This window comes from Mytilus edulis, chromosome 4, assembly GCF_963676685.1.
Source record: "Mytilus edulis chromosome 4, xbMytEdul2.2, whole genome shotgun sequence".
NCBI classification, from domain to species: Eukaryota; Metazoa; Mollusca; class Bivalvia; order Mytilida; family Mytilidae; genus Mytilus; species Mytilus edulis.
Genome location: NC_092347.1, coordinates 57,447,555 through 57,461,272, shown reverse-complemented (window position 1 = coordinate 57,461,272; position 13,718 = coordinate 57,447,555). Strand labels below are relative to the sequence as shown.

General features: G+C 30.2%; 1 protein-coding gene across 30 annotated transcripts in view; it reads right to left on the bottom strand.

The window, feature by feature from the left end:
* LOC139520035 (gamma-adducin-like) overlaps window positions 1–13,718 on the bottom strand; it is a 52,405-nt gene that overhangs the window by 13,703 nt on the left and 24,984 nt on the right. For 23 of the 30 annotated variants that reach the window (XM_071312436.1, XM_071312423.1, XM_071312441.1 and 20 more), the window contains 11 exons: window positions 12,504–12,761; window positions 10,708–10,856; window positions 8,559–8,789; window positions 7,727–7,870; window positions 6,599–6,697; window positions 5,918–6,088; window positions 5,293–5,438; window positions 4,175–4,307; window positions 3,507–3,626; window positions 2,184–2,276; window positions 916–930 (listed from right to left, as the gene is read on the bottom strand). In XM_071312436.1, the coding sequence (XP_071168537.1) occupies window positions 916–930; window positions 2,184–2,276; window positions 3,507–3,626; window positions 4,175–4,307; window positions 5,293–5,438; window positions 5,918–6,088; window positions 6,599–6,697; window positions 7,727–7,870; window positions 8,559–8,789; window positions 10,708–10,856; window positions 12,504–12,761 (1,559 nt within the window). Of the gene's footprint in view, window positions 1–915; window positions 931–1,557; window positions 1,571–2,183; window positions 2,277–3,506; window positions 3,627–4,174; window positions 4,308–5,292; window positions 5,439–5,917; window positions 6,089–6,598; window positions 6,698–7,726; window positions 7,871–8,558; window positions 8,790–10,707; window positions 10,857–12,503; window positions 12,762–13,718 lie in introns of all 30 variants that reach the window. The other 7 variants (XM_071312434.1, XM_071312435.1, XM_071312440.1 and 4 more) reach the window with 2 other exon arrangements.

Here is a 13,718-nt window from a genome sequence, read left to right as displayed (position 1 = left end):
GGTACAGGCCTAGGTGAACCACAAATTTAAATGTTCAACGAACTGCAAATTTTCTGTAGATTTGAATGTAGACTTTGGCGAAATCATGAAATCAAATATCCATGAAAAGACAGGTATTCCTCTATCTACGAAAATTGGTACCAACGAAAATAAATGAATTCACAGTTATCAGGTAATTTCACAAGCTGGACACCATAACATAAACAGCATTCATTTCAAGTCCACCACAGAAGTAAAGGTATGTTAACACAAATATGCAAATGAGAAGTTGTTCAAGTCCAGAAAGCACAATATACCCCCTCCTTTTTATTTCAAATTTTACCCCATTTGAACAATATGTGCATTATTTTTTGTTGAATAGAAGAAATCACAAACCTGGGAGTTAAATAAATTTTACGTAAAATAATAGAATAAAGTCTTATATATACATACATAGATATTTATATAATTATAAATGTATATTCATGTATTATCAAAAGCATATTTATTTAACGTGAGGTTCATGCCAGGGTTAGATTTTTATACTAAAGAGCAAAAAAAGTTACTGTACCATGAAAATAACCAATGCCAACAAAAAGCCGTATTAAATTTTCAACAGGTACCAAATATTTCAATTTAAATGTTTTCACTTGAAAAAGCTTCTTTTGATGTCGTTATTGCTAACAGTTAAGAAATTCATGCTACAAATACAACTTTTCTCTTTTCGTAAAAATATGACTGAAAATATTTCAGTTAAGATATTCAAAATATTTCTGAACCATGAAAATTGGTAAGATAAACAACAATGTTTTTACAGTATAAATTCATACAAATCACACTTTTTTCAATAGATAAGGTAAGTAACTATTTTCACCCTGTAATATTATGTATACTAGCTAAAGAAGGGGAGATAACTATAAAATTAACCACACTTACAAGCTTTCCTTCGGCCTGTGGCAAGAAAATTAAATCATTCACAAATCAACAACAACAATCATTTGGTCTGAAAGGTATTATTTTATTTAACTTAAAATTTGTTTACTGATGTAAACTTTAACAAAACATTAAATTCTGTAAACGACATAACTGTCTTTTTCAGTATATCAGGTTATCCTTGAAATTTGACATGACATTGTTCTAATATCATTTGATTTAAATAAAGAAATCAGGTTTAAAATATAAACATTTATTCAAACTATTCAAATGTTCTTTTAAAATAATTGGCTTCAGATATCCCTAAATAAATTATTATAAGTCTTTATCACAATTTGGCATTAAAAAGCTGTGACAATTTAATTATGTTTTTACAAAGTCTTTCCATATAATGATAGAATCTTTCATGTTTCAAAATAATAGTAAGACCATTCAGACCAAACGTTTTATTTTATTTAGGTCAACTACACATCATAGGTGCCTTACAACATTACATTCCACAACACTTCAAACAAACTGAATGAATTTGAATTAAATGGAATGATCGATGAAAATGCAATTAAAGTATAAATTGGTGAAAACACATCAATTCACTAAAATGGAAATAAATGAAAATTAGAGATGTTCTTTTGTAAATACTTAACTTAGGTTCATCAGTCTAGAATAAGATAAGTCACAATATGAAAAAAATATGAGCCTTTTACAGATTCACAAAATAATTTATCTAAGTAGTATGGGAGTATTCAGTATTCTTGAATCACAAATGATTGACATCAATTTTTACTAACAAAACATTTTGATACAGAAATATTCTTATAAGTGGGAATCTTTGGTAATCTCATTTTTTTAACAAACACAGAATTATAACAGGAAATATCTTTGTGGTAATTCAGATTTATAATAGTCAATACATAAGAAGAATTTTATCATATTCTTTCATACTCTCATACTACTATAAATAACAAGCATTATATGTATTTCCTGTATGTCATTTTTAACGTAAAAAAAACAATAACAAAATGTAAATCTTTCAATTTACTTTAAAAATATTTCACCTCAGTGCTCAGCTAGTAATTCCAATTACAAGTAAGCAATTCAAAAATGAGAGTATGCGATGATGAAAATGAATTCTAAATGATTTCAACTCTAACAACACAAAACCAAGTAACAGTTGTTATAAACAAGCTGCACTACATGTATGGAGTCAATGGTATGTAGGTCAGTAGTAAAGCTTCTGATGAAACCACACACACATGGGTTCTGCACCTTACCTGTAATTTTTTCGCCTCCTCCCAAGTAATGCCTTCTAAAATCTTAGACTGAGGTCCTGCACTTATCCTTTCTTCATAATAATCTTTTCTGATCTAAAAATAAAATAATACATTTGTTCTGTATCACAAAATCTGATTAGTGATACATTTATAACATCTTTTTTATCAATATTTTGTTTGGAGAAAAAAAATAGCTATATGAATCTTCAGTTCTTATATTGTGAAACCATCTTAATAAATATTTTTCTTTTTCAGTGTAAAAAAATCAAGATTTGTGAATAACTAATTTCTTGTAGAACAAGAATGTGTCCACAGTACACGGATGCCCCACTCGCACTATCATTTTCTATGTTTAGTGGACCGTGAAATTGGAATAAATTCTCTAATTTGGCATTAAAATTAGAATGATATTATCAAAGGGAACATGTATACTAAGTTTCAAGTTGATTGGACTTGTATTTTATCAAAAACTACCTTGACCAAAAACTTTAACCTGAAATTTGCACTATTATTTTCTATGTTCAGTGAACCGTAAAATTGGGGTCAAAACTCTAATTGTGCATTTAAATTAGAAAGATCCTATCATAGGGCACATGTATACTAAGTTTCAAGTTGATTGGACTTCAACTTCATCAAAAACTACCCTGACCAAAAACTTTAACCTGAAGCGGGACAGACGGACAAACAGACGAACGAACGGACGGACGAACGGACGCACAGACCAGAAAACATAATGCCCCTCTACTATCGTAGGTGGGGCATAAAAATCAAGTTTTTCTGTCATCAATGAGCTACTGTTATTATCAATTTCCACACAAGGCACACTGTATTTACACTTTTTCAAACGTAGCAATTGTTTGGTTTTTTTTTTAGCTTTTTTTTTTATTATTGTGGTTGGAGCAGATATAATTTGTACTTGTTATATCTCTACAACTTTTTTTTTCTCTTTTGGTTGTTCTGGACTACACATGTGTTGAAATGTAACTACAGGTTCAAACTGTATTATAAATTAAGTTTAAAACTTTTTAGTTTACAGGCTTCAGCTTAACTTTTATTTCTCTTTTCTTAATATGTTTTTCAAAGGTAAATGAAGGAAAAAAACAACAAATTAAAGTGAGTTCAATCATAGAAATAATTTCAGTGGTAAATTAACACTTGGACATCTAATACATTATTATTTAGATATCAGTTGATACATTCAAACATTCATTTTTTTCTCACTTTTAAATCCACATGTACATTTAAAAAATGTATTAAGCATTTGATATATGTTAACTTCATCTTTTTTGTTTTTAGTTAATATTCCTGAATTATCTCCCTTACCTCTTTCTGTTTAAGTTTGAACTCCTTTGGGTTAGATCCCTGTGGTGCAAACTGATTAGGATTTTCAATCTTAATTGGTGTACTCTTTCTATTTGGTGATCCGTCTTCTTCTGGTATCCACTGAAACAAATGTTTTCTTTATCAGACTATGTATACTAATATAAGGAAATGCATGACACACAGGTTTTATTAGATTAAATTTAATTTCATCGAGAGAGAGAAAAGGGCCAGAGAAGTTACGAACTGGACTAAATAAACTCATCATAGATACCAAGATTAAAATTTCAATTTACGCTGACAGGCGTATCGTCTACAAAAGACTCATCAGTGACGCTCTAATCAAAAAATGTTTAAAAGGCCAAAAAATGTACGAAGTTGAAGAGCATTGAGGACCCCAAATTCTTAAAAGTTTTGCCAAATACAGCTAAGATAATCTATTCCCAAGGAAGAAAAGCCTTGGTATTTCAAAAAAACATGTTTCAAAAAAAGAACTTATGTAAAATAATTTCCAAAACACTTTTCAGTACCTATTTCCTGCTCATCAAAGTGAACATAAACTTTCATTAAAGTTTGACTGTTGAAAAACAAAACCAGCTTCATAGTTTCTAGCAATATAGTGCACTTTAAATGTTTATATCTCTGGTAAGGCCAAATCATATATTCCATACCTTTGAATATTTCTTAGGGTTCTGTGTTCCAGATTCTTCTAATTCTTGCCTCACATAATTGTTTGGAGAATTAACCAACCAGCCTGCTTTGTAGTTCTGCTTCTGTCTGTCTTTAGCTAGCTTCAAAGGTGATCTGAAAAAATTCATTAAGAAAATGAATAAATGAATATAAGAAGATGTGGTATGTGGCATAAGACAACTCTCCATCCAAATCACAATTTATAAAAGTAAACCATTATAGGTCAAAGTATGTTATTCAACATGGATCCTTGGTTCACACCAAACAGCGAACTATAAAGGGCCCCAACGGGAAAACCAATCTAATCTATATGAAAAACAAGAAACTAGAAATACTTATGAACAACATCAGATTCCTGACTTATGACAGGTGCAAACAATTGTAGTCCAGACAAGGAAAAGCTATGTTGTTGAGTAAAATACAAAACTCTGCTGAGAATTTAACCACTTTTCTGACTTTCTATTCAATGTTACCAATTTGTAACCACTCGAATACCTGATTGTTCATTATATGTACATATTTACAGCTCTTTAACTATCTTATGTACATATATTTGGTACCAAAAAAGTCTCATTGCAAATTTCACAATTTGGGCAGTGTTTTGTCCATTAGATATTTATTTAATAACCCATTCTATACAGATATGTGCGCATAACACTCACAACATTATGTTAATATAAAGGGCAACTTTTTTATTACTTGAGCAAGCCCAGAATACTAAAATGTTTATTCAAAGATACACAGCAAAAATGCACCATGCTTAAATCTTAATCTCATTTTCTGTAAAAAAAAATATTGAAAGCTCAAAAAGACAATATTTAATACCCTCTGTATAAATATAAATCAAATGTTTATCCTTTTTTTGTTTAATCGATTTATAGCTCTGCTATTATGACAGTAAGGTCAGTTGGTGAAATTGTTCCATCAAACTGCATATTTTCTTTTTAGTACCAACTGTACAAATATAAAATCTAAAATTCAAAGTCTGGTTGAATGATTTTTTTTAGACATACCATTTTAATAGGTCAAACAGTATTTTGTAAAATTTTGTAAAAAGTGATTTCAAATTCAAAAGATGCATTAATATGAGAAATCTTACACATATTTTGAGTGTTCTATGTCACCATCAATGATGTATGTAAAGGAACTACATGTTGGGGGTATTTCTACATCACTATTGTTCTTCTCCTTCCTAACTTCTTGTTTAAATTGTGGTAATCTGTATAAATAGCCAGTTCTATATCCCTGTAATAAGAAATAAGTCAGTGTATAGCCCTGCAATAAGGCAATCTGTATAAATAGCCAGTTTTATAGCCATGTAATAAGAAATAAGTTAAGTGTATAGACCTGAATAAGGCATGTTAAAAGAATATCAGAACTCTTATACCATAGTTAACAAAAAACCCAAATAGTGATTCATTAAAATATGCCAGATGATAATTAAGATAACTAGCAAAGATTAACAGGTGAAATCTGTAATCTAGATAATTTCTTATTAGGGTAATCAAGTTTGCTTATTTGATATAAGGAAATAATTTAAGAAGGAATTATTTCCCTTAGACTATCTCAAATGTTTTATTGCCACTGTAGAAATTGTTTATTCATTTAAAAATAGATGAATATTGTACTAGTCCATTATGACTTTCATGCAATATTTTCCATTACATTATTATACATATTGGATGAAATCATAAAGATATCATCATCATATCTATACAACTTACAACATTATCTAATTGTCTCATAACAGCTTCAAACTCTAATTCTCCTGTCTTCCATTTCCTGCCTCCTGTGTCTACACCACCACCACCTTGGCTTCCAACCTGGAACGTTCTCTTTTTTATTTCTTCACTAACTAAAATGAGGTTATCCACTCCAGCTGGGACTGCCTTTGTCTAATAAAAATTACAAAAATTAACAAAATTATTACTTTATCATCTTTTTTTGTTTTCTTTACTTGGATAAAAAAGGTAAGGTACATGTTATTTAATCTGAATGAAACCTTCGGTAACAATCCAACACTTAATATTTTTAACTGGACTCTGATTTTTATATAAACTTTAACTTGTATGAATTCAAGTTCAAATATACACAAAAATGCAAGCCAATCAGATTTTGTCTTTTGCACATGCCACAAGCTTGCTGTTGCATTTAATTATCAATTTATAATTCCACATTTGTCTAAAGTTAAGTATTTCAAATCTGATTGGAATACAGATTGTGTGTCCAGACCTCACTTTTAATATGAAGATCCAGCACCTTTACGTTCTCACTTTGTCAAGATTCAAACTTGTAATTGGACAATGGTGATGAATATATAAAACTATAATCACAATTTGTTTTATCATATAAAAATCAAATTAAATTTTAATATATAATTATTGAAATTCGTAATAATATTGTACCTGTGTCAGACAAGCTGACATAACATTAACTGCATAATGGTAGGCTTCCTCTACTGTAGAACCACACGTTACAACACCATGATTTCTTAAAAACATAACCTGCAACACAAAATATATAGTAACCAATGAAACATAAATAGAATTCATTTTTTTACTTTGAGTTATATGCTGATCAGGTTGTATCGTAACCTTGGTAAATTTTGGTAACTATGTGCTGTTCAGTTGCTTACTAATTCAATGTTTACTGCTTGTATCCTTTTTTCATAAATGAATATACTTTAAACTTGAAGCACCAAAAATATTGAACATGTATAGAGTAAGTTAAAGGTAGTGCTTCCTGGAATGCTATTTTCTATATCAATTATTTCTGAATTGACCATCACTATGATAGCTCAAAGCTACATTTAAGAAAGCCTAAGATGCATAAACACACGTGGAGCAATGTCATAGAAAGAGCTTTACAGAAATAAAACTATTGTTTAAAGGAAAATATTATCAACAGAAAACACTTGTAATGTCTGCTTTACCCTTTTTTTTTGTTAAAACTATAATAGACCAATAGTAACAGTAACGCTAAGTTATAAAACACTTATGCACAATTAATATATTCTTTTTCTTCAAATCTGATAAAACATTTATTTCATACTAACTCTTACATTCTTATTCAAAGTTATAATTCTTGAGCACCTGATTGACATGGAAAATGTTATAGCAACAATTCACATGAGATTTTTGTATGTAAACAATTAAACTGTTTATACAGTTTTTAGCTCCTGCTTTAAAGTTTTAGTGCTTTCTTTCATTTTTTGGTATGACGAAATGATGGTCCAATGTCTCCCCTTCACGAATTTCGTTTCAGACTTACACAAATATATCAACTAATTGAAACTACTCTTGCAGCTGTATATTTATAAACCTTGTCCTGAATATTTCAGTATCATGCCATGATTGTAAGGCACCTTTCTTTTGCTATGTGAAAATACCTATTTGTATCATCACACTATAGTTATGTTATGGTATATATAATTTGTATATCTAAATCACAAATTTAAAATTATAACTGAAATATGTTGTATAAATATGACTGCCTTATTTATATAACATAATAAATATGATTCCAATTTGTACCTTATTAGTTGGTCCTAGACTGCGTTGTAATGCATCTCGTTCTTCTTGATCTACTAGAATTCCATTATAATCATGAAAACTAACATCTCCTACTATAAGGGATTCTTGTGACAAGGGAAGAAAACCACATTTCATTGTGGAGACCTGTAAAAATAAAATTATATATATATCTATATACATCCATTCACAGCATGTTTTTAATTTGCTCACTTACATTGTATCATGTATTAATAGTACAAAGAACTTGAATATTCCCTGTAGTTTTCTGCTTGTTTGCAATTGGGTTTATTTCCCCCCCCCCTTCATTTTATAGGTCTTTTGTCAGTCAGTGAATGAAAGAAGCTGAGAAAGTTATTTAACAATTAACGCAGCATGTACTGTCCCTTTATAGCAGTTATCAATGAACTATATAAGTGAAATATAGTACTGTTTAGACCTTGATATAATGTATGAGCTCTAAAGTTGCTATTCAAAATATTCTTAAGCTTAAAAGTAATCAAAGGTCAGAAATGACCACTAGCCAATAAAGTAAAGATATTGCTTCAAAGAAATGGCTTAAGTAACTTTTTCGTGACCTTACTTTTAGCACATCAGTTCAAAAACTGTTTTTTGGTCATGGTCAGGTTACTAAAATGATGCTCATTAGGTTTTCAGTGAAGTGATTGGAAGACTTGTTTTTCTTAATTTTTGTTGCTACAGTGTTTTTTTGTTATATTTATATAGCTTTATTTCTCAATAAACCATTGACAGTGGAAGGGTACAGAGAACACATTATACTAATAACTTCAACTCATGGTATCAGCTCCCTCTTTTTTTAAATAAAGAAACTTACAGCAACAACTTCAGGTGTATGTAGATGAATAATGCACTTAATGTCCGGCCTAGCCTGATGAATGGCTGAGTGTAATGTAAAACCAGCTTTGTTAATTCCTAATGTTGTTGATCCAGGATCTATTGTTTCTCCCTGCATGTCCACTTTAACTAATGATGATGCCGTCACTTCTGAATACAACACTCCAAATGGATTAATTAAAAAGTGTTCATGTTCTTGGTTAATTCTTGCCTGAAATATCAATTATATAAACTGTATACACAATACTAGCTATTTTTATACGAATTTGTACACAATACATATTACTTTATAAATTGATATAAACTGGTGGCACATGCCTATAGTATGGTGTTTTATGCTAAGATATATTGATATATGTTATAGATGTAATATAAATGTATTTTAATGTGTGTTTTACTGTCTCTCATTACTTTTTTAGAGTGGCTCTTTTATAAATTAATCTGTTAATATTATATTGTGTTTTATATCAAATGTTTTAAAGAGGTGAGACTCTAACTAATTATTTGTTTGTTTGTTTGTTTGCCTAAATTTTCAGACAAGGCCATTTACAAGGGTTAGAGGATTTAAATGCTTCTATTTATTTAATATGGTATCGTAAGGTCTTAAGTTTAAACCAGAGACATATATGTCTTAAGTTTAAACTAGAGACATATATAACTTTATAAATGTAATTGGATTGAACATGCCTAAACTTTCACACTAGGCCATGTACCAAGGCTTAATGTTTAGACAAGAGACATTACCAATCTCCTACTGCATGATGCCTTATGTCCGGAAAGGTACCATAAACGAGTTTTACAAGAGTTAAAAGACAAGTATCACTAGAGGAGCAGTAAACATGGACACTTCTGGAGCACAAAAAAAATTGGTGTATTCCAGTAGCTCTTGATAGTTTTCAATGCATTTTGTTTTGTAAATTAATGTGTGTCTTGTTTTTGTTTTTTTTTTGTGTCCTCAGTATTTTTCCAACTTGTGGAAATGAAAATCTATTACAACTACAAGCCTATTCAATTAGCCCAAATGTTTGAAATCTATACAGATATAGGAAGATGTGGTATGAGTGCATCCATGTCACAATTTATAAAAGTAAACCATTATAGGTCAAGGTATGGTCTTCTATAGTACACTTATTGTTTCTCTAGCTATGCAACTACTATAAGTCTATACAGCTTCCTGTTTCCTACAAGTATCCTTTGTCAAACCTGAGGTGTAAAACAAACATTTCCTGGACACATAGTTGTCCCATTGTATATTTCTTACATTGTTTCCTACCATGTGGTTTTTATACACAAATTGCACAAAAATTCTTTTAAGTAGAACATGTTACATATAATCCTTTTTCAAATACCAAAAAAAATTTCATCTTTCAGAAATGCATGATACCAATAAAAATATTTCATAGAAATAGACTATGAAACATACAAGCTCTGTGTTGAAGTCCGTACCTTGACCTATAATGGTTTACTTTTATAAATTGTAACTTGGATGGAGAGTTGTCTCATTGGCACTCATACCACATCTTCCTTTACTTCCTACCCATGTCCTTATAAATCCAATGCAAGAATTTCAGGATGTTAAATTTTGGTAAGGGGCTAGAGGATTATGTTTTTCAATAAATTATTGCAAACATGTGGATTTTCCTAGTATAACCTTATATCTAAAATTTAATGAAAGTGCTGTTGTTTGTGTCTCATTCAGAATTTTGCTATCTTCTTTTATGCTACTGATTATGTAACGGAAAGAGGTGCAGTCTGTTTGATATTCTATAAGGGTTTAAATACTGTGAATTCATTATTTTAGTGGGTACCAATTTTTGTGGATTGAGAAAAACTTGCATATTCTTGGATATTCAATTTTGTGGTTTTGGCAAAGACTGCATACGCTACTTTAGAAAATTAATAATTCATTGAACATTTTTAATCGGGGTTCCCATTTACCCACTAAATCCATGAAAATTAGTATACAATGAATATTAATGAATCCACAGTAGAATTTACCATATTTTTTGTTGTCTGAGCTGTATGACAATTTAATGGCAAAAACTGGCGTTATGCAGCACAAGTGTAATATGATATAATATTCAACACTTTATTGTGCTCTTATAACTGCTACTTAATGAATTACGTACACTTATGTGATTATAAATTCCATAACTCCACCCATTCAGATCTACAACTCTGTACAAGGAAGCTACTTTACACCGTAATTGTTTTTCTTGTTTTGTATATTTTGTTGTTTCCATGCCCTTTATGTCTGCGATTGGAATGACAGAAGTAACTGAAAAAGAAATGAGAATTTAATAATTATAGTTATAGTATACATGTGAAAAGTATGCATTAAAACTGTATCAATGCCTTTTAAATTCAGATTTCGCAGTAATTGAAATGTTTTGAATAACTTTTCAGCACCATTATGCACAATCAATAATTTCATTAACTGCACAATTGGAGACAAATATTTTCAATTTTATAGATATTTCCATGTAACAGGTCAGATCTAATTTTAACTTTAATGACAGTCAAAACTGATAGCTGTTTGATTACTAAAGTTCTCTGACACTTAACACTAAAACTCAGGCAAGCTAAAAGGTAACTTTACATGATTTTACAGGCAAGTCTACAAAGAGCTTATAGGTTAATCTACACCAGTTGAAGATTTCAACAGATATCAGTTTTTGCTAATTTCAAAATACAGTTGCAAGAAAATGTGTGCAAGGTTGGGAGCATTTTCCCTTTAAAAAAAATCTTTCCCATACAAATTTGAGTAAACAGCTGTCAATTGGCCATTTAATCTTGAACTTTTGATCTATTTTTCTCACATATGTATCATTTAACAAATCTTTAAGGTAAAAAACTTAAATCAGTTTCAATCTTTTGATCTTTTAAGATTCAGGGTTTATGATATTGTTTAGCAAATAAGACGATCTTGAAACAACAACTTATTACAAAGTTTGTTGACTAAACACATTTTTTTAATACCTCAATGTGAAATTTGACTTGCTTAATAAAAACAGGGCATTCAAATGAAAACATGTTGACATAATACTACACAATAGAAGTGTGCAACACATGGCGATACATAACACTGTGATTCAGTTAAAAATGACTTGCTGGTGGTTAAATGATTCATTTTGAAGAAGGACCAAAAGTGGTGTTATTTGTTAACAGAACAGGATAAAACTCTGGTTTATGTCCCTTGTCTTTATTTTATCATGAAAGAGAGATAGAGAGATTTTAATGCGGATTACAAAAAATATCACTGTTTTTAACTCATAATATTATTATGATGGAAGACATCATATTGAATTCTTACAGGGGCGCTTGTTCAACTAGTGGAATCACATAACATATATACTTGATGTAATACCACTTAATATCAAAGGAGGTACTTGAACGTATCATTTTTTGCATCCTACCAGCTACTGCAGTTTTGCTGTAGAAATACTGACTATGGATTACATTTCTATTAATTTCTGTGTTTAGCTGTATCAAACTATTGTATCGATTTTTAACTGAAATTGCCACTTGAATCAGAGTGAACCAGAAATACAGAACTTATTTAGGTGTTTTCAGTCTCTTTCTGTCAATACACAGACATTTTTGACTGCATTAAATTCAGTTTTGTAAAGATTTGTTACTTGTGTTCAATTAAGCTTTCTTCATCTATTTTCAGACTGTTAAGAAGCTGTTAATGAAGTGTGAAAACATAATATGACTGCACAAATGGTTTCTGAATTCCTTTCCAAAATGTTAAAATTAGGACAACGATTTTTTATCCTGGTGAGGATATTTTTCCGTAACTTAATACACTGTTACGGCAAAGCTATCATGATAAACTAGACTGGTTAATATCAGAATACATGCTATACAGCAAATAACTCCCTCCAACAAAATCAAGCCCTAAACTCATAACAGCTCAACTCACGTCCTCTTCCAAAACCACCACTTTGCTGGCTTGATTTGTTGTTTTGGTTGAGTAGATCTGTAATTTGCTGTAGTGCTATTAAGTTGGTGGGGTCATTTCCTTCAGAAATCTGTTCATTTATAATCTCCTCTAACTCTTTACGAAAAGCTTCGCTGTTGAGGACTAGCGACACTCTGGACCTATCCTGCATTTGTTTCACATCCTCCTTGACATCAGCTGGTCTCCTCATTTGACGCTGGTATTCTGGGTCATCAGGATCTGGAAATATATAAAAAGTCATATATTTATAAATGTTTATTATGTGTGTCTGTATTATCAAAATTTTGTATTTACATATGTGGTTCTAGTATTTAGAAACACTTATAAAATTACAGTATTGTCATTCCACATAATCAAAGCAAACTCAAGTTAACATCTGAAAATGATTTCTTTCAGACCCAAACTGAGGGATAAAAAGGCAAAAAGACACACCAAAGGGAGGGAGGTAGGAACAGATGGATGGAAGAACAGCTAAACAACATTATGTATATATGCTCTTGAATTTTTATCTGGTAGCATTTTTATATATTTATTAGAAAGTGACAAAGAAAGAGAGGAATAATCTTGAAGAAGAAGCTTTATAATATACAAAGAGATGAAAAACATACAGTGTACTATTTTCTTTTCAATTTATACATAATAAAGATTAGCATCCTGTCCTTACCACTGACTAGAAAATGTCATTTTTCAGGCAACAAAGTTATCATATTAATTGCTTGGGTGGTTAAGTTGTTTCCTCATTAACCTATACCACACATTTTCTTGCATTAAAAGAGGTTTATGACATCGTGACATTTTTAAATTCTGGGTCAATATTAAAGCACATTTGCTTTGGTAATAAACAAATATATGTTAGCTGCTGTGATTGATTTTTTAGGTAATGCCTAGTCATTTTCCACTGTGTCATTTCTTAAGTATTATAAGGAAACTATGTAAAATTCTAAGTGTGGATTCATCAATAAACATTTGTGGATATTTAACTGCAGGCAGAAAAAAGGCAATTATGTTTATTAACCTTGAAAAATCTATTTGGTTTAAAATATATTTTATAGTTCATGTTGAGCATTCAATTTCAAGACATAAAAAAATTTATATTGTCTTGATAAGGATGTACTTGAATAAGCCAACACCCATTACGATCCATTAAGTATCTGTTGACTATGTAAAATGTGCATT